Genomic DNA, 22,047 nt, shown 5'->3' with positions numbered 1-22,047 from the left:
AATTTTCCTTTCTTTAGACGCAGTAGGTGAATCCAGAGACACGTAGGTTGTGTCATTCTACCAGCAGGTGGAGATAGCACCGAACTGACTGAAGTGGTACAATTCTGGTCGCCGCATCTCCAAAAAGATATAGTGGAATTAGAAAAGGTGCAGAGAAGGGCGACGAAAATGATAAGGGGGATGGGACGACTTCCTATGAGGAAAGGCTAAAGCGGCTAGGGCTCTTCAGCTTGGAGAAAAGGCGGATGAGGGGAGATATGATAGAGGTCTATAAAATAATGAGTGGAGTTGAACAGGTAGATGTGAAGTGTCTGTTCACGCTTTCCAAAAATACTAGGACTAGGGGGCATGCGATGAAGCTACAAGGTAGTAAATTTAAAACGAATCGGAGAAAATGTTTCTTCGCTCAACGTGTAATTAAACTCTGGAATTCGTTGCCAGAGAATGTGGTAAAGGCGGTTAGCTTAGCGGAGTTTTAAAAAGGTTTGGACGGCTTCCTAAAGGAAAAGTCCATAGACTGTTATTAAATGGGGAAAATCCACTATTTCTGGGATAAGCAGTATAAAATGTTTTGTACATTTTGGGGATCTTGCCAGGTATGCAAAACCTGGATTGGCCACTGTTGGAAACAGGATGCTGGGCTCAATGGACCTTTGGTCTTTCCCAGTATGGCAATACTTATGTACTTATATGTACTTATGGGACGTCATGCTCCTAGCCCAGTCAGTATTCGAGCAAAAAAGCAGAAGAAAATCCAAGAAGAGACAAAAAACCTTCTCCTCCCCCACGAGATGAAAGTTGATTGTAGAACATCTAAGTAAAGGCAACACAAACAACCAACAAGAACCCCAGAACAGAAAACTGTGCAGTTTCCAAATGACAAGGTGGGCCTCTGGATTCATCAGCTGTGTCTAAAAGGAAAGAAAATTATCAGGTAAGGCAATTTCTCATTTCTTAGCGACAGCAGCAGATAAATCCAGACACATGTGGGATGTAGAAAAGCATAACTTAAGCAGGGTGGAAATTGGAAACTCTGAAGAAAGCACTGCCACTCCAAAGACCGCATCGAAGCTCACTGCAACATTCAAATGATAATGCATGGAAAAAGTGTGGAGCGATGACCATGTCGCCGCTCTGAAAATATCTGATAATGAAAGCATCCGGGCCTCCGCCCAAAAGGACACAAGTGCTCTCGTAGAATGTGCTCTAAAATGCTCTGGCACATGTTTATCTTCCAACAAGTAAACTGACGCAATAGCGTCCTTGACCTAGCGGGCAATAGTGGCCTTCAATGCCGCCTCTCCCTTGTGGGGACCCTGCAGAAGAACAAACAGGTGGTTCGACCATCAAAATACATTAGTGACCTCCAGATAAAGCAGAAGGACCCTGCGAACATCCAGAAGATGCAAGGAAGCAAATTCTCTAGAGTAAGCCTCCTTCCTAAAGGCTGGCAACAATAATGGCTGATCGAGATGAAAAGACATGACCACTTTAGACAGAAAGGAAGGAATGGTAAGCATTGTAACCCCCTCCAAGGAAAAATGGAGAAAGAGTTCCCGATATGACAATGCCTGGAGTTCGGAAACCTGGCACACCGAAGCAATGAACAGAGAAAGGCACTTTCTGAAGGGCCTGCAAAACCAGATTGAGATTCCATTCCGAACCAGAGGCTTAAGCCTATTCACTCATTTCATAAAACGCACCACATCCAGATGCGTCGCCAATGAAGAATATAGAAGACAGCCTCGATAACACGCCAATGCTGCAACCTGGACCCGTAGGAGAATTATATGCAAGAGCAAGCATGACAGCATCTTGCAGGAAGGTCAAAATCTGCGGAAGTGACGCTCAATCCGCACACCAAGATTCAAAGATTCACCACACCCAGGCATAAGCAGAAGAGTAGACCACTTTTTTGCCTGAAGAGGAGTAGCAATAACCTATAAAGAATAGTCCTTTTTCAGCTGTGTCCGCTCAAGAGCCAAGCCATAAGAGCAAAGCGGAAGGGATCTTCCATTTGAATCAGTCCCTGAACCGCCAGCCCAAAAGATCTGGCAGAGGAAGAGGGTCATCCACTTGCAAGCAGACCAGGTCTGAATACCAGGGGTGACAGGGCCAATCCGGAGCCACCAGAATCACTCGTCCTGGCTGAAACCAAACGCGATGGAGAATCCGTCCTATCATGGGCCGGGGGGAAATACGCAAAGGATATCTGCTGGCCACGGGTGGAGAACAGCTATCTCCTGCCCAGGATTTTTTTTTTACACTAATTTATTTATTTTCACATGGAGGAGAAGGAAAAAAGGCAAGAGAAGGAGGGAGGGTGGGGAAGGGACCTGGGGGGACCAGGTATACCCCCAAAGTCATCACTGAACAGCCGCACACCCCAGGCTACACTGAACTGAGAACAGAACAGGAGCCAGCAACAATGTATCCAGGAGCATGAGGGACATTGTCCATCCACCTGCTGAAGTTAGACAATACTGACTGGGCTAAGAGCATGACATCCCATGTACCACTTCAGTTCAGTGCTCTCTACCTCCACCTGCTGGTAGATGGACAGCCCACACATCTCTGGATTCATCTGCTGTAGTCGCTAAGGAAATCAACTATGCGTATTCTATATACCGCGCCTAAATCTAGGCATTGCTTATAGAATACGCTTAGGTGGAAATGTTTACCATGCATATTTTTTAGGCAACATATATAGAATCTGGCCCTTAGAAATTATCTTAACCGCTAAACTTAGCCAGTTAGTGCTGAATATTCACGCTTAACCAGCTAAGTCACCGCTAAGTGTTAATATTCAGCGGAGATAACTGGCTATATCGTGCTGAATACTAGCGGCTAGCCGGCAAACTGCTATTTAACTGGCCAGAAGCCGTTCCTGGCCGGTTAAATAGCGCCGAAAATCGGGCCCATAGGGATTGGGGGGGGCTGTTTTCTCGTCTTTACTCACAACACAGGAAAGCAAAGCCCCATTTAGTCTATTCAAAATGAAAACCACATTGAAGCACTGCCAAGAAATTGTCAGTCCTGGAAGGAATGCTCTCAGCTCCAGGGTAAACAGCTACATGCTTTATACAGCCTTGGGTGGCAAGGACACCTGTCAGTAATAAACACATTTCTGTCTAGTTGGACTGCCCTCTTTCTAATGGCTCTTTACCAAGATCCTCCTTGCAGCTCCTTACAAAGCAGGACTGAATTCCAGAAGTCTAACTTTGAGGGGCTACAGAAGAGCACAGGAAGAACATGGCTGGCTCTAGTTAAAAACAGCTCAAGCTAAATTGCACTTCCAGGACCGGCCTCACTTTCTCTTTCTATTAACTCATTTACAATAAAGTAATGGGGGAAGGGGAATAAGGCAGTTTTCTAAAGTCCCAATGTACTGCTAATAATCTGACTGACCAAAAAATTCATATAAAGCAATGGTACACCACTTCTGTCCTCGAGAATCACAACCTAGTCAAGTTTCCAGGACTTTTACAATATGCACAAGGACTGTTTGCATGCGCTGCCTGGTCTGGAAATCCTGAGAACTGGACTGGGTAGCCCTCAAGGACCAAGGCTGTACACTGCTCATGTAAAGGCAATAAAAATATATATGAACACGCACTCACACACACACACACACAGAGCTTCCTTACGTTAACACCAAAGTCCGGAGAAGTGGAACTCCAAATAGCACCGATGCTTGCAGCTGCCAACATGGCCTCCACCGCATGAACACCGTTTGGAAGGTAACCTGAAATAAAAAATAAAATGCATGAAGCAGACGCCAGAAATAAATGTTTTGTCAGAGAGACAGATCTGCTTGTAACTTTTTGTTCCTTTATGTTACCTCATCCTCTGGAGAGGGGGGAGGGGGTCTTAATATACTTATGCTTTGGGAAGGACAAAAAAAAGTGTGCATGTGTGTGGGGGTGGGGACAGAAGCATTTACTCTCTCTGCACTTCCTTTAGCAAACCCCCTAAAAACGGCTGATATCTCAGCAACCTCCTTTTTTTGGCAGACTGGATGGACCATACAGGTCTTTTTTCTGTTGTCGTTTACTAGGTTTAACCCTCTCTGTTACACACGTTAATCTTACAAGGTCTGCAGAAAAGCTACATCAGCTCCCCGAGTCCAGCGGGCATTCTTACACACATGGAAACAGGGCTACATTTCCCATTCGGAAGAGCATGCCCTTGCCCAGCACTAGAAACAGGAGCTTAAGATATCCTGAGTGCACATCTGGAGTGGACCACCTTCCTATTCCCAAGACTGCAACTTCTGAGGGGACCCACCTCTACCCCACTCCTCTTCACGCCAAAGGCAAATCCATCCCTATATATAAACTAACTTGATAGGGAAAAATCAGACAGATTGAGATTTCATGGTTTATAATTTAATTGGAATCAATACTCGCATCCAAGCCAATGGTTGGAGAGCAAGGACAGTGCTGGGAGGACTCTTACAGTCTGTGTCCTGTAAATGGCAAGATGGATTCAGATATGCTGGAATGATTATGACAGTAGCTCCAAGGATTGGAACGTAAAGTATTTCTATGTCCCAGAAATACCACAGAAAGATCAGGATCAAATATTTTATATCACATTCATTGTTGGTTTAATCATGAATTGGGCAGACTGGATGGACCATTCAGGTTTTTATCTGCTATCATCTACTATGTTACCATTTAAATGGGTGGCGAGTGTCTTTTCTTAAATTTAGCACCACTATATGGACAAGCGGTGGCACTGAATATACACAGAGTACCCTCAATACCAACTACTATACAGCAGTGGAGGAGCGGCCTAGTGGTTAGAGCACCGGTCTTGCAATCCAGAGGTGGCTGCTTCAAATCCCGCTGCTGCTCCTTGTGATCTTGGGCAAGTCACTTAGCCCTCCATTGCCTCAGGTACAAACTTAGATTGTGAGCCCTCCTGGGACAGAGAAATATCCAGAGTACCTGAATGTAATTCACCTTGCGCTACTACTGAAAAAAGGTGTGAGCAAAATCTAAATAAATACAATTGAGAAGAATAATTTAGGACAGTCTTTTGCTGGCGTAAGTTTAAACTACCCAGATATATGGACAAATGGCTGAATATCACCATTACATATACAAGTAGAATGGTCTCTCTCCATCCTGACAGTGCCAGAACATTTAGAAAGGGAAAGGGGATGGGACTAGATAACTGCAAAGGATCCCCTCCAGGTCTTGCAGGGTCCCCAAGGATGTGTAGTGCCAGGTTAGCCTACCTATCCTTTCCTTGTGCTTCTAAGCTACCTTAGCAATTATAATAGCACTCAAAACAAATGGATATGGTTGACAGCACTGACAGGGGAAGTTATCTACAAGGGCTACTGTTAAGTTGGGTTATTTTACCACGTCAGGTTATTTTAGTACAAAGGACAGGTGGGGATGGAGGAGATTACTTGAAGGATGGGCAGAGACGGATTAGATTCCAGTGGGGATGGGCAGGGACAGGTAAAATTTCTGTCCCCATGCAGCTCTCTAGCTGGGACTTGATATACTGCCTTTCTGTGGTTACAATCAAAGCAGTTTACATATTGTAGCTTCCCCTCCCCCACCCCCACCCCCATACTATGTGCTTGTTTGTTCCAAGACAACTTTAGGAGAGAATATCGTTCATGGCTGCCTGGCTTTGGTTACTTTCACTTTTTAATTTTCAAGAATGGCTTATCCACATCGGTGAATAATGTGTGCTCTCTTCATTTAAAAAGAAACCACTTGTGTTAGATGCTCTGCCTTTCGAAACACCCACAATGGAAATACTCACGGCAGACTGCTCCGCCAAGAAGCCACCATTACGGTACAACAGCTCCTGACCTCCCGTTAAAATTTCCTCATACAAGGTACGAGCTGTATTCTGTGCATCACTCAGAAATAGCTGTGCTTAAATAGGATTTAGCTCGTTATATTTGCATATGATTCCCACAGTCTGCTACCGTGAACGCTGAAAAGCATGCAGAGAGCCCCTTTGTGCATTTCTCGCTGAATATCAAGCTCGCTAAACTGTCTAGAACTGGTCAAAATTGCATGTTGATGGCACAGAAAGTTTTGTGCATCTGGCTCATAGAGCCGTTGAGTATGTAACTGCTTATTTATGCCCATTAGCACCAAGTGACAGCAATTATAGCCAATAATTGGTTGTTAATCAGGTTCTGCACATAACTGACACTATTCTATATAAAAAAAAAAACTTGTGTGTGCAACTTTGTGCACCAAGTGTAAAGTTGTGCACACGAGTTAATAGAATTAAGGGAATAAGTGAATATGTTTCATTACATAATAAAGGGTCATGGTTCTGATATACCAGTTTTTTGTGGTGCAACCAAAGTGGTTTACTTCTTTTTTTTTTTTATTGTTTAATGTTTTAACTGGAGAACTGTGGGTGGTTGTTTTCAGTTTTATTTTATGTATGTTTTACGATGTAGGCTACTTAGGTTTAAGCGAGGGTTAGAAATTTTTAAAATAAATAAACACACACTATCATCGAGTACTTTCTCTGCCCCCAGTGGGCTCAAAATCTAAGTTTTGTACCTGGGGCAATGGAGGGTTAAGCGACTTGCCCAAGGTCACAAGGAGCTGCAGTGGGAATTGAACCCAGGGTCTCAGGCTGCTGCACTCATCATTACCACTGCACTAGTGTAAGCTGCAGAAATCATATCGACATGTACACCTTCTCTCAAGCAGGTATAAATGTCCACACCTAGATAAAATGCAACACGTAAATCCATGTATGTTACGATTTACATGCCTACTTGCAGACTCTGCCCACACTCCGCTAACCTCCAGCTCTGTACACACCTTTCGGCAAAGTATACACCGTCATGTCACTGGGGATACTTTTACACTGGTCAGTATTTATTTGGTTGGTTGTTTTATAAGGTCATTTATACACACACACACATAACTACATACATGCAAACCTACCTCCTCAATGTATAAGCCCTTTGAACACTGGCCCAATTGATTTACTTCCGGAGATCTGTAATTGAGCTCATTGCTATATCGGAGGGAGAAAGGGGAGAGGGCATAAAAAGCCCTGATCAATAAAGATTATATGTATTGGCCACAAAGGCTTTTGAAGTCTATACCAGATTGCTTCTTGCCTTACCCGCCTCCAGCTAGGACACCAGCCAAGGAGACTCCAAACACAGTCGGGGGGGGGGGGGGGGGGGTGTTGAGAGAGAATGTGCTGCCCACTGAAAAGCCATTTCTTATCACTAATTCTGGGTCTTCAGCAAAACATCTGAAAATGGAGCCCCGAGGATGGGAGAGAGGCCAGCGATACTCTCCCTTAGCATTTCGGCCTGCTGAATGTGAAAGTTGTTTGTTCTGTGAACTGGGCAATGTTTGCTGTTATAACAGACCACAGTGAATGTTCCTGGAAGGGTTTTATGTGTATAAACAAAAAAACGGAATATGTATGTACCACAGAATGCCAGCACTGTGTTAGCGCAAGACTAATTGCTGTTTTTAAATATGTTCAAGATAGTATTGGAAAGATTTTATGCAAGGGAATGAGTGTGGCTGAAAATCATGTATACTTCCCCCCTCCCCACTATTGCATTTTAGTTCAAAAGGACAAAAAAAAATCACACATATTAATTGCACTTTCGAGTCGCTGTGCCTACGTTCCATCTGATTCAATACTGGTATGAAGTTAAGCAGCCAAGGTGTGCAAGCCACTCACGTTTCAAAGGAAAACTTCCCTGTGAAAGGAAGTTTGCAGGCCTGCGTGTACCACCAATAGACCTGCAAGCACTAGGGGCAGTATCACAAGTATTAGTTCTTCAGATGTATACCTACATAGTAAATGACGGCAGATAAAGACCTGAACAGTCCATCCAGTCTGCCCAACAAAATAAACTCATTTTACATGGTATGTGATACTTTATATGTATACCCGAGTTTGATTTGTCCTTGCCTTTCTCAGGGCACAGACCGTAAAAGTCTGCCCAGCACTGTTCCTGTACTAAAAGTTCTGAAGCAAACATCGAAGCCCCTTAAAATTTACACTCCAGCCCATCCATATCTATTCAGTTACGATCAGGGCACAGATTGTAGAAGTCTGCCCAGCACTAATAAAGGTGCACACCTGGATTTCACACCTCAGAAAACAGAGAGAGGTACCAGAAGAAATTAAAGAGCAGATCCAGCATGCACTCCAATGGTGAGCACGTTAAAATACTTGTCTAGGCATATTCCACCACAGTGGGAATGATGTGCATCAAGAATGTCTTTCTTCTCTTTTTGTTCTGTTCAGCCTCTACCGTTGCTCCACACTTGCAGCCAGGACCTGCAGCAATTTCAAAGACTGGTCCCCTCCCAGCTTCCTCAAGGCACTGGAAGGTACTCAACTTGGGCGGAGTCACTCAGCTGCTGCAGGAGCCCAGTTATATCATTGGCTCCTGCAGGCCTCACTGGTCTCAGGTTTTGTATACGTGTCCTGTGTGCACCGTGGCACAAGGCACTGCTGCCAAGAGGCAGGGATCAATGCACTCTTTTGAGCCACAGCCAAGCTGTCCAACAGCTCTAGAAAGCTCATCTGTACGGTCCAGGGCTTTTTTGTGTCACTGTATAAAGTTTGGCGTACATATTTAAATTATAGTTGAACTATTTATTACAAGGCAATTAAACTTGCTGAGAAGAATATTCTAAATGTGAATGATTGCAAGCTATACCTTGATTACTTCTTTAAGTCCAGTAGTTATAGGAGGAAAAGACCTCAGATGCTCGGCTTTTTAATTGCGGATTTTTTTACCCACAAAGTAGCCGTGCAAAGTGCTTTCTGCTCTGCTTTGACTGGTGTATTTTGGACCCTCTCTTTTTTCCCCCATATTAACTCTACAAGATGAAAAGATGTGTGCAGAAGTCCTAAGGCACACAGTTTTCTAACGCTGGTGGCTTTCCCACGTGGTCTGAGAAGGGGTGAAAAGTTAGCTTGTTTTTCTGCAGCTAGCGTTGGTGAGGATGTCACTGCTGTCTTTCCTTTCGTGTGCGCGAAGGACTTGCAACTTTCTTGTTTTGCTAAAGGGCAGAAACCATTTTAAAAACGGCAGAGGGAAGTGCAGCTGACATGATCACGCTGCTGAACGTAGATTTAAGAGGGAGGTGGCACAGCTGTGAAATGAGTAAAGCGCTCAAATGCAGAAATGTAAATATGACCATAGCAATAATATTTATGGGCTGAACAGCAGTGCAGACTCACACAAACACAAAGAGAAATTCTGTAAGCCAAGCACTGGCATTAGAAATCGTGTTAACACACACAAATTACAATATTCTGCCTAAGGAACCGCTACTCTGTAAATACCCGTTTAACTTACATAGGGGCTGGAGTCAGTAAATGGAGCTGAAAAAGTAGGCCCTGGGAAAAAAATTTGCGCTTAGCACTACGCTATAAAGCAGGGGCGTAGCCAGACTTCAGCGAGAGGGGGATCCAGAGCCTGAGGTGAGGAGGCACATTTTAGCCCCCCCCCCCCCGGTGCTGCTGACCCCCCCCCCCCAAGCCATTGCCAACCACCACCACCAACTTTGACACCCCCCTGCCGATGACCCTCTCGACACCCCCTCCTGTCAGACTCAGAAACAGAACGAAGCCTTGCACCGGAAGAAGAGGACCTCAGCTGGCGGGGGTTGGGGTCCCCCGCCAGCAAAGGTAGGCGATGGCAGGTTGGCGGCGGAGGGGGGGGGTCGAGAGAGTCGTCGGCAGGGGGGTCCAGGGCCAAATCTAAGGGGGCCCAGACCCCCGTGGCCCCACGTAGCTACGCTACTGCTATAAAGAGCACTCCGGGCTGAGCACTCTCTAGAGAAGAGTAGCAGTTGCATATTCCGTTGACCTTCTTTGGGTGTGAGGACTTGGTGTAAACCCTGGTGCACAACTTGGGTGTATAGCCCCCCCACTTCTAACACAATGCATATAATTTATTTTATTTGTTTGTTACACTTGTTTGTATCCCACCTTTTCCCACTTATTAGTAGGCTCAAAGTGGCTTACATAGTTCCGGAGAGGTGGTTACAGACTCTGGTGTGAACAAATAGAGTATAGGGGTACTATTACGGTGACAAGTACAGTAAAGAAGTATCGGTAAATAGGTTGGGGTGATTCGACAAAATATTAGGGTGTGATCATGCATCAGGGTTGAAAACTCTCCGTTTCCTGATTAAAATGCCATATTTCATTATTCGGTGTTTATGTCAGATACTGTAGGGTATGCCTGCTTGAACAGATGAGTTTTTAGGTTTTTTTTCGGAATTCTAGATTGTTCATACATTTCAGCGTTTTGGTAGAGAATTCCAGAGCTGTGTGTATACGTAAGAGAAACTTGATGCGTATGTTGATTTATACTTCAGGCTTTTACAACTTGGGAAGTGAAGAGTTAAGTACCTTCTGGCTGATTCTTTGGAAGAACCCTAACCCGCCCATTCCCCTCTCATAGCGACGCCCCCTTTTGGGTCGCATACAAGACGATTTGGGTACAGATCTTTATAGAATCGCACACGGCCATAAGCATGATGGTTAACAACCAATTATTGATAGTGAATGAGCCGTGATTTATTTGTGCATGGATCTCAGGATCGCACCCAAATTTGGGCACCATTTATAGAATCCAGGGGGTAGCGGGTATTTGTGAGGAGGCAAAGCATGGGTGGGACTTAAGATGGGACTCCCACTTATGTGGATAATGTACAGAATACTGTAGGTTGCACAGGTCCCTGCACGTATGTCATAAATGTGGGCACCTGCACGTTAAGTACACCAATACCTGATTATACTAGTATACTATAAATAGAATCTAGGCACCTTGACATTTTTTTTTTTCGGTTTTGTTCTTTTTTACTTTGATTGTTTTTGTAAGGTTTTTTTTTTTTTTTTAAGTTAATTTGTTAAAATTTTACTATTCTGAATGTTTCACTGTAACCTGCTTAGATTTTTAGATAATGTGGGATACAAACATGATAAATATAGAAAAGGTTCCTATCGCAGGGCCTTGGGGCACCTAAATGGAGACATCCAGTTCCAGAATTACCCCTTAATACATGGGCATGAAACTCCAGCTAAAGCTGCTCCCCCTCAGATCTGGAGTAGAAATGCTGTGTGCACCATTTTTATCCCAAAGTACTGAAAAACATTCCTCTCATTCGCTTCAACCAGTGATCTTGTCTAAGGCCACAAAGCCTGTCCCTCCCCCATGCCCCACCTGCAGCTTCCTAACCCAGATGGAAGGCTCTCATCTCCAATTTGATCATACCCCAGCAGCCAATGACGACCAGAGGCAGATAGGAAGCGATAACCTGATTTTGCAAATCCCACACTTTGCTCTGCTAGCACACCTTCTTTAATGTTCAGGACACTGTTTCATTATTCTGTTAACTTCTATTGCAACAGGCTGAGATAGATCTGAGCATCAGTATTTACCACCATGGAAAGACTGCCAAATGGTATCATGTTACAAGGGAGAACAATTTATGAGTGTGGCATGCAAACAACTTTCTACTTCTATGTTGGATATTCTTGCAAATCAGCACTAGAAACAGGAGCTTAAGATATCCTGAGTGCCATTCAAGTTGGGCACTCCAGGTCTTGAAATCCTTTGCACGTTTTGTACCTTTCTTGTGAACCCCCCCCCCCCCCCCAAGTCCCAGCTCTCTCACAGCCAAAATGCTAACGCTGAGGCCCTCGCCTCTTCCAACCAGCTGAACTCTATTCAGCATAGGCCTTGGAAAACACCGTCAGCAAACTCTTTCAGTTCAGAAGTCCAGTCCTTCTTGGGTATGTTCCTGCCTGTCTCTCTAACCATCTTCCCTTCTTTCTGCCCTGCTCTGGTACAGGGTTACCATACATCCGGTTTTTGAGGACACAGCCAGGAAACCAGGCAGGTTTTGTCAGGCTGACCGTTTCTCCAGATTTGCAGACGAACAGGCAGGCTGGCGGACGGACAGGCGTCCTATCCGCCCCTCCCCTCCTTTACCTTTGTGTCGTGCCCAGGTGTTCTAGTGACCTCTTCGGGGCAGGAAAGAGCCCCCTCTTTCCTAACCGGTGCGTCTGCAGACTGTCTTGCTGAGAGTTCAAGCAGCAGCCTTGTGAAACTTCCGCAGAAGTCTTGCAAGGTCACTGCTTGAACTCTCGGCAGCCATTTTGAATCAGCACCCGGAGACAGTCTGCAGACGAGCTGGGCGGGAAAGAGGGGACTCTCTCCTGCCTCAAAGAGGTCAATAGACCACCAGGGCACCACATTAAGGTAAAGGAGGAGAGGGGTAGTGAATGGAGTCATGTGAATGGAGGGAGGCTGGAAAATTGGGGAGGGGATCTACATGGGGGGGGGGGGAAGAGAGGGAATCTGGCTTTTTTGGGGGAAGTGGGTCAAAGTGAAGGGGGCAGAGTAGGCATATGTCCTCTTTTTTTCTTAGGGCAAATATGGTAAATATACTCCAGTATATACAGTCTATCTAAATTTCATGTTGTCTCCCTTGACTGATACACCCTTTGGTCAGAAAGAAGTTTCCAGCATGCTCCCTTGTGGTTCTATTCCCTCTTGCTCTTGGTTCTGACTGTTGGGATATTAGCTGAAATCCAGTAAAGCATCCGTGTATAAAACAAATATTTTTAATTCAACAATATTTCTGTACACACAGACCCCCAAATTCTACCTAGAATACCTAGATTTGCATGCCAAAATTTGGGCACACTCCCATGGGTGCTAACAAGGGGGGGGGGGGTCTTTCCTGCTCCCCGTCACATCCCCCATTTCCTCAGCTAGGGCTCTACCACTAATCCATCCAACATTACTAACAGTCCTGCCTTTGAACACTTTCTCTCCCTCCCAGGTACTCTCTCACTGCCCATCCACGGTATCCTCTCAAACATACACACCATTGGAGATAATACTCTCTCACACACACAGTAGTGCCCTGATGTTCGGAAGCAAACGCAGGCACTGGAGGCCACTGGCGCCAGACTAGCACCCACAGAAAACAACGAGCTCGGCAATGATCTATTCCCTCTGATGCTCGTAGAATGCCCGGAATAAGGGCGCCTGTACTGCTGCAAACCTTACACCAGCTCAGAGCTGGCGGTAAGGCGTCTGAAGAGGCGGTGAAACATCAACTTCCACCTGGCCACACACCCCATTCCCTCCCCCCCCTGGATGCCCAATTAAGAGGATGCAAACAGCTTTTTTTTTCTTAAGTCTAGGGGGTTTTTTTTAATCAAATAATGTTGAGCTTCTCATTATTCCCTTGTACGAACCTCTGCAGCACTTGAAAGAGGAAAACCAGACAAGCAAGGCCAGCGACTGGCAAGAGAGGTCTTCAGCGCATGTGCCAGGCACAACCTTCCCCCTCCCCCACCTTAACTTCCTAATTCAGATTATTTCCATACTATTAGCATTGAGCATTAGGAAGTTTTTTTTACAGTGCTGTTCTGGTGTTATTTTCTGGCGCTGTTCCATACAGCACTGGAGTTTTGAGCTCCAGGGCCTAAGGCAGCAATAGTATAATTTAGTGCCTCAGTTTAAGTATTAAAAGAAAAAAAAAAAAAAAGCACAAGCACACCAACCAAGAAAATAAAAAGAAAAAACGGGGGGGGGGGGGGGGAAGACCAATAAAATTCCAGCACAAGGGTATACCATCAAAAAAAAACAGCACAGTAGAAACGTCTGCAAACATTATTCATTAAGTCCTATTTTGCTTTCATTGTTGGTAATTAAACTGGTATGCTGTTGTGCTGGAATTGTATTGGTCTTCCCCCCCCCCCATTTGTTTTTGCCTCATTTTAGGTCCCACAAAAGGGGCACACATTGCCAACTCTGTAATAACTTAAGAACACAGGTAAGCCATTAGAGCAGCCACTGCCAACCCAGCCCTTGGAGCACACTTCGTCCTATCAGGTTTTCAGGATATCCACAATGAATATACATGAGATGGCAGTGCATGCAAATCTTTCTCATGTATATTCGTTGTAGATATCCTGAAAACCTGGTGGAACTAGATGTGCCCCAAAGATTGGGTTGGGAATGGCTGCATTAGAGAATACTAGTATAAAGCCGGATTGGCACACCAAAAGTTAGGTGCACTTACTTACAACTGGTCAATGGTGGGCATAATAAGTGCGCCACGCAACACGCACAACTGATAGGATTCTATAAGCTGCAAGTGTCTGTTGGCGACATACCCATACTCCAATCATGTGTACCCCCCCTATAATGGAAATGAATTTTAAAGATTGTTTTTCATCTCTGTCTTGACCGACCAGTGAACTCGGGGTCTGTATTGTTGATTAGAAGTAATTCTGTTTAACTTTGATTGTGTGAAAATAAGTTGGAATGCAGAAGATAAGACACTGCTCTAATTAATTTGGTATGTGAAGGGGAGGATGGCACTTTGTTTTCCAGGTTCAGCTTGGCCACCTGGACTTGGAGAGCATGTGACCACATTCCCACAGTATGGCTTGTTTACCTAAACAGATAAGCATTCTGTAATTTTCCCTAGCTCTGAACATGAGTTCTGAGCCTAACAAAAAGGGGAGCTTCTTTCAGTGAAATCGGGAGCTCATCTGTGAGTAATGTACGTACTGCACAGAGGATCTGTTCCTGGTCTAAAAAGCTCCTGGCTTTCGCTGTAACGGGCCCCCCCCCCCCCCCCCAGCTGATAAGAGCCTGGATGATGTAAGGACCAGTGATGATTGTATGTATAGTGTATTATTGCTTCTTTTCCTGGTCTAAGAACTCTTAGCATTGATTAGATGTAGAGACCAGTGATGTAATGATTGTTTATGATTGTTTCTAATCATTGTGTGTATATAGCTAATCATTGTATATACCTTAATCATTGTAGAATTTAGCACCTCTAATAAAGGTTTCATTTATCTAATACAAATCCAAAAGCATCCACGGTAATTATTGAGTAGTCTGTGTCAGTGAGACAGGCTGTAAATCCATAGCAGTACACCCCCCCCCCCCCCCCCGACAGGTGCACCATTTATAGAATAACACCTAGCATTTAAACATGTTAACTGCCAATCACACACTGTGCTATTGTTCTATAAACTAGGCTCACTCTGGACTTAACTTTATACAGACTTGATTCTCTCACACCTTGTCCCCCAAACCCTCTGATAGCTTATCCCTTTCAACTCTCTCCCCTTCGACACCAAATCACCCCAGCTGATCCCCTCTTTACACTTACCCAGCTATCGCTGACTCCCCTTCTAATCCCTACACCCCTCTGATGACTCCAATCATGTGTACCCCCTTGTCATGGAAGTGAATTTTAAAGATTGCTTTTAATCTCTGTCTTCACCAACCAGTGCACTCGGGGTCTGTATTGTTGACTAGAAGTAATTCTGTTTAACTTTGATTGTGTGAAAATAAGTTGGTCTAAGAACTCTTAGCATTGCTTAGATGTAGAGACCAGGAGCTGTAGCCTGTACCGTTCCCAGGACATCTGCCTCTGTCCCCACAGCTCACCAGTTGTGACCCCCATACTGCCTCTGAAGATCAGTGGGACCTAATCCCATTGCCTCACCATGGCTACTGCCATGTCAAGCTACCTCTATGCCATGGCATCATCTACTCACCACCACTACCTACTGACAGTACCCTCGATACAGCATGCCTCTGTTAACATCAGTATTGCTGCAACCAGTGTGACCTGTCTTCTTAGCAATGTAGCCCACAAAGTGTTGCCATACTGGGACAGATCGAAGGTCCATCAAGCCCAGTATCCTGTTTCAACAGTGGCCAATCCAGGTCACAAGTACCTGGCAAGATCTCAAAACAGTACAATACATTTTAAGCTGCTTATCCCAGAAAGTCCCAGTGGATTTTCCCGTCCATTTTAATAATGGCTTATGATCCTACATTACCAATGCCCCTGCCTCTGAGGCAGTCCAATAGTGATACAATGCCACAGTTTAACGTGGCCCATAACCTCAGCTTCATTTTATGTTGCACCCGATTCTACACGTGCATGAATGTTCGAGACAGCCAGAAACTAAGAGGCTGCAATACCAGCACCAGCCACAAGGTGACAATGTTTGCCAGAACGATGCTAAAAGCACAGTAACAATGTAAACGAGTCTTTCAAGAGAAATGTGACACATTTGGGGATATTTCTTTATCAAGGCCGTCACAGTTTTGCACAGCGTTTTCTCAACACCTGCAAGTACTACGAACAATTATGCTCCCTTCAAGTAATACTACGGTATATATGATATAGTTTAAAATTAGCCATGAAACGGAAGCAGCATATCTTGAGATATAATGAGAGCACAGCTCCGTATATCTGAAGTACTGCCTGATCATTTGTTTAAATAAACAGCATTAACAGACTACAAAGTCTCTTCCCCTCCTGACCAGCAGAATTGGTTCTTTGACCACTGATCAGGTCAGGCAAGGTCTTTCAGCAAAGAACCTAGGAGTGGCCTAGTGGTTAGGGTGGTGGACTTTGGTCCTGAGGAACTGAGTTCAATTCCCACTTCAGGCACAGGCAGCTCCTTGTGACTCTGGGCAAGTCACTTAACCCTCTGTTGCCCCATGTAAGCCGCATTGAGCCTGCCATGAGTGGGAAAGCGCAGGGTACAAATGTAACAAAAATAAAATAGATACTATTGGAGATTCATGTAGAAGGCTGCGCAGGCTTCTGTTTCTGTGAGTCTGACGTCCTGCACGTACGTGCAGGACGTCAGACTCACAGAAGCAGAAGCCTGCGCGGCCACATAGTAGCAACAGTGGAGGAGTGGTGGTTAGGGTGATGGACTTTGGTCCTGAAGAACTGAGTTCGATTCCCACTTCAGGCACAGGCAGCTCCTTGTCACTTAACCCTCCGTTGCCCCATGTAAGCCGCATTGAGTCTGCCATGAGTAGGAAAGTGCGGGGGTACAAATGTAATAAAAAATAAATAAATAAAAAATGCAATGAGATGCAACCAGAGGAAAAAAAAATAATGTACCCCTATTTCCAAAAGTTCACATGGCAAGTGGGTACACATCTCCCCCAGGTTAAGAGGGTAAGAAGAAATCTAGTTCTAGTACCAGAGGCCAACTGGGAGAAATTATAGCTGGATTGAAGCAGCAAGTGTATCGATGAGAAACAGGAAAAAATCTCTACGCAGATCAGAGATCCAAAGAGGTAGAGGACGACACAAGACTCCACGTGTGTCTTTAATCCAAAGCACCATACAAAGGACCCAACACGGGCCCGTTTTTTGGTGGGGGGGGGGGGGTCTAAAAGTCGCTCTACAAAATCAAATATACAATAATCAATCAACTAAGTAAATGTACTACAATTAAAAATATCAAAGGAAAAAGGATTTTTTTTTAAAAGCCTTAAATGGGCCATACACCATAAGCAAACTTATGCAAAAATATTATATGAAATATAAGACATACAATGGGGCTCATTTTCAAAGCACTTAGCCTCCCAAAGTTCCATAGAAACCTATGGAACTTAGCCTCCCAAAGTGCTTTGAAAATATGCCTCAATGTCAAAATGCATAGCTTTAGTGACAATAACATCCAATACTTATCACAAAACAGTGCTAAGAAAAAAGTGTTAAAAAATATTTATTTATTAGGATTTATTTACCACCTTTTTGAAGGAATTCACTCAAGGCGGTGTACAGTAAAAATAGATCAAACATGAGCAGGAGGCAATTAGAGCAGTAAAAATATTTGAACAACAATACAAAGTATGGCATGGTATACTACTTGCAATGACAACACAATACGTAATAGAACATTACAACTGGTAGTAAAGGATAAGGCAAATGTCACGTCTGTGGTCGTGACCACCCTAAGACTTACCCTATTTCTGGGAATCAGTGTCTGTGCTGGTTTCTCTCTACTTCTGAGTTGGCGCTGTTTCTGTCTCTGGGTGCTGGCCACTTCCAGCATGGCGCTGATTGCCTCAGTATACTGCACCTGTGTGGGTTTAACCTCTCTGTGCTTCAGTATACTGTTCCTGAGTTAGCTCTATCTCTGTCTCTGTGGGCTGGCTGCTCTAATGGCTTCACTTCTCTACACTTGTGTGTATTGGGCCTCTCTGTACTTCAGTGGGCTGTTCCTGAGGCAGCTCTGTCTCAGGCTGGGTGGGCTGGCTGCTTCCAGCCTGACACTAATTACCTCAATAGACTACACCTGTGGGGGTTAGGTCTCTCTGGGTTTATGTATGCTCCTTGCCTGTGGCCTGAAGGGGTGACCTCATCTGTCAGGGCCTTCTTAAGGAACTGGTGTTCTAGTCTTCAGTGCCTTTGCATTGCCAATGCCTCCGCAGTGCCTTAGGTCCCGAGGTTAGTGTGCTGTTTGCACAGTTAGCTTTCCTTGTCTTTACTTGTGGGCTTCCAGCCCTTCTGCTTTGCTAGTCTACTTACCTGTGGGCTTCTTGCTTTCCTGCTCAGGGTATTATTGCTCTGTGGGCTTTCAGCCCTTCTGTGGTTATTGCTCTGAGGGCCTCCAGTCTATCTGTGTATATCCCTTTTATCCAGGCCTTCTGGGTGTATTACTGCGGCCTGGGGGTTTCCAGGCTTTCTGTGGGCTTCTAGCCTTTCTGGGTGTATCTCTCTGACCTGTAGGCTTTCAGCCTTTCTGTGTATATTATTCTCTGTGGGCTTCTAGCCTGTTAACCCTGTTCAGTGGCTTTGCTCCCTGTCTGAGGTTGGTTAGTGGCTGTTGCTGCAGCCATTTCTCTCCTTTCTATCTGTTAGCTACTGTAGCTCCAGTCTAACCCTTCCTCTGGCAAGCGTATCTGTCATTCCCATTCCCTTGAGCTTAGCTTGTATGTAGCTCCTGTGTCCTCTTTCCTGCCAAGCTAAGCTTCCATGGACACCCTGCCTGCCTAGTGTTTCGGTGTACCCGGATCCAGTCAAGCTGTGCCAGTTTCCTGAATCCTGTGGGAGAAGCCTGTATTGAGTATCCTGTATCCTGCTTCTCAAGCCTGAACCCTGCTGTAGGACGTTGTTCCTGGATTCCTTGTTGTTTTCCTCTTCAGCTCCAGCCCTCCAGTCCTGTCTTCTTCAGCCCGTCTTAGGGTTGCCTGTCTCCTGTTGGGTGGTTTTGCCTGCTGCTGCCACCTCCGTGACAGCGGCCCAAGGGCTCACATTTCCCTGAGAGACCTGACAGCAAAGTTGTAAACATATAGATGAGTAAGAAAGTAGGAAGAATTAGAAAGTAAGGTGATTGATTTGAAGAAAGTTGCACATGAGGTCAGAAAGATGGTCAAATATCTAGGGTAGGAGTGAATAAACATGTCCCGCTGCAGTATGTGCAGCCTGAGTCAATCCTTGTGTGTGAATGAGACTAACAAGTTAGTTACTTCTTCCATTAAAGCAGGGGCGTAGCCAGCCTTCCGTGGGGGAGGGGGCCAGAGCCCGGGGAGGGGGCACATTTTAGCCCTCCCCCCGGCGCCGCCCCCCCCACCGCCGACATTGCCGCCCCCCCTCCCGCCGCGAACCCGCCGCCGCCGCCTACCTTTACTTTTGCTGGCGGGGGATCCCACTCCCCGCCAGCCGATGTCTTCTCACTCCTTCCTGCTCTTCAATTTGTTTGCTGACGTCCTGCACGTTGTACGTGCAGGACGTCAGACTCAGAGAACAGAACTGTTCTCTGAGTCTGACGTCCTGCACGACGTCAGCAAACAAATTGAAGAGCAGGAAGGAATGAGAAGACGTCGGCTGGCAGGGAGTGGGATCCCCCGCCAGCAAAAGTAAAGGTAGGCGGCGGCGGGGGCGGGTTCGCCGGAAGGGGGGTCCTGGGGTGAATCTGCGGGGGCCCCGGCCCCCTCAGGCCCCACGTAGCTACGCCACTGCATTAAAGGCTTGGTTGAAGAGCCAAACTTTCACCTGCTTCCTGAAGTAGAGGCATATATGTATATAAAACAAGCACAAAACCTTAGAAAGGAAAATCCAATTCAGAAAGTAAAGTAAGGTGAAAAACACCTATATGTGGTAAAATTATGGTGATGTATATTAATGAACTGAATAATGTCCATGAGAAATAAAACCCACCTCTATGAGGACAGACTTCATGTATGGTACTAGACCAAGTGATATAAGGAAGTCACTTATTCTGCAAACAATTATGCTTATACATATGGACTCTGGCAGTCTTACTATTACGTATGGGGGGAAAAAAAAAAAAAAAAACAAGACTCCAATAACCAGGGTCGTAGCTATGGGGGGCCATGGGGCCTGGGCCCCTGCAAGTTTCATCCGGGCCCCTGGTTTGGCTGGCGGGGGTCCCCAACCCCCGCCAACTGAAGCCTTCTTCAGTGCCGGTCTCCGGCAAAGCCGCATTCGCTGCCGTTCTTCTTCTTGCTCCTCCTGTGCACGCCGACGCTCCAAAAGCGCTGAGATATCAACTAAGCGTATTCTATAATCAAACCAAAACCTAGGCGCCATTATGGACTACTAGTAAAAAAAGGCCAGTTTCTCAAAAAAAATGAAACGGGCGCTAGCAAGGCTATCTTGTAATGGTGATTATGTTTTTAAGGCTCTCGTCAAAGCGATTTCTCCTCTCTCCCCTGCCCTCCCCTCCCCTCCGTATCCCGCGATTCTGACCTCCCCTCCATGTGCAGTGATTCTCCTGTGCCCTGCCGTCCCCTCCATGTCCCGCGATTCTGACCTCCCCTCCATTTCCAGCGATCCTCCTCTGCCCTGCCCTCCCATCCATATCCCAGGATTCTGGCCTCCCCTCCATGTACAGCGATTCCCCTCTGCACTGCCCTCCCCTCGGTGTCCCGTGATTCTGGCCTCCCCTCCATGTCCAGCAATTCCCCTCTGCACTGCCCTGCCCTCCCCTCATGTCCAGCAATTCCCCTCTGCACTGCCCTCCCCTCGGTGTCCCACGATTCTGGCCTCTCCTCCATGTCCAGCGATTCTCCTCTGCCCTGTCCTCCCCTCCATATCCCTGGATTCTGGCCTCCCCTCCATGTCCAGTGATTGTCCTCTACTCCATGTCCCGTGATTCTCTCCTCTCCTCCCATCCCCTCTATGTCCAGCGATTCTCCTATACCCTGCCCTCCCATCCATGTCCTGCGATTCTCTCCTCTCCTCCCATCCATGTCAAATCAATTCTCCTCTGCCCTGACCTGCCCTCCATGTCCAGCGATTGTCCTCTGCCCTTGCCTCCCCTCCATGTCCCGCGATTCTCCCCTCACCTCCCATCCCCTCCATGTCCAGCGATTCTCCTCTGCCCTGCCCTCCCATCCGTGTCCCACGATTCTCTCCTCTCCTCCCATCCATGTCGATTCTCCTCTGCCCTGCCCTCCCCTCCCCTCCGTCCAGCGTTCAGTTGCCTTCACTTGTCTTGCTTGCATTCATAACATCCTGACGTCAGCTCGCCTCCACCGTTCCCTTCCCTCTCACTGTTCCGCCCTCTGACGTCATTTCGTCTTTACAGGAGGTCAGGACAGTGAGAGAGAATGGAACGCTGGAGGCTTGCTGACGTCAAGATGTTACGAACCCAGACAGCCAACCAACCAGCCATGGAACGCTGACGGTACAAATTATTATATTAGATGCTTAGTCGGCAGAGCTTTCAGCGCCAATTTTATTTTAAGTGCCATATATACAAATCTCCTTCTATATGTTTTATATTTCTTGTTTTATTTTTGCATAAAAATACTTACGGTTTATGGTCCATTTAAGAATTTTGGGGGTTTTTTTCCCACTGTTTTTAATTGCAGTACATTTGCTTAGTTGATTATTTATTGTATATTTATTTGATTTTTTTTGTACAGCAACTCTGTTAGACCCCTGGCACATGTGGTGTCTCCGCTGAAACACGGACCAGGTTGGGTCTTTGTATGGTGCTTTGGATTAAAGACTATTTATTCTCCTTACACTTGTCTTCCTCTACTTTTTTGGAGTTCTGGATTGAAACAGCAGACTTTTATGCCTAACTAAGACATAAAGGACACAAATTTTATAAATTATGAGCATAAAGGAATAGATTCTGTAAATGGCACCCAAATTTGGACGCTGAAAAAAGAGCGCTAAGCTCTGAGTGCCATTTACAGAAGAGCATGTCACACCA

The 22,047-nt window shown here is 45.7% G+C and overlaps 1 protein-coding gene across 1 annotated transcript in view; it reads right to left on the bottom strand.

Annotated features, from left to right (window-relative positions):
• Nucleotides 1-22,047, bottom strand: part of AACS (acetoacetyl-CoA synthetase) — a 138,314-nt gene that overhangs the window by 80,678 nt on the left and 35,589 nt on the right. Inside the window, exon 5 of the mRNA XM_030219363.1 lies at nucleotides 3,648-3,745. Within this exon, the coding sequence (XP_030075223.1) occupies nucleotides 3,648-3,745 (98 nt within the window). The remainder of the gene's footprint in view (nucleotides 1-3,647; nucleotides 3,746-22,047) is intronic.

Source organism: Microcaecilia unicolor, chromosome 11 (assembly GCF_901765095.1).
Source record: "Microcaecilia unicolor chromosome 11, aMicUni1.1, whole genome shotgun sequence".
In the NCBI taxonomy this organism is placed as follows: Eukaryota; Metazoa; Chordata; class Amphibia; order Gymnophiona; family Siphonopidae; genus Microcaecilia; species Microcaecilia unicolor.
This window is presented reverse-complemented; position numbering and strand designations above follow the sequence as displayed.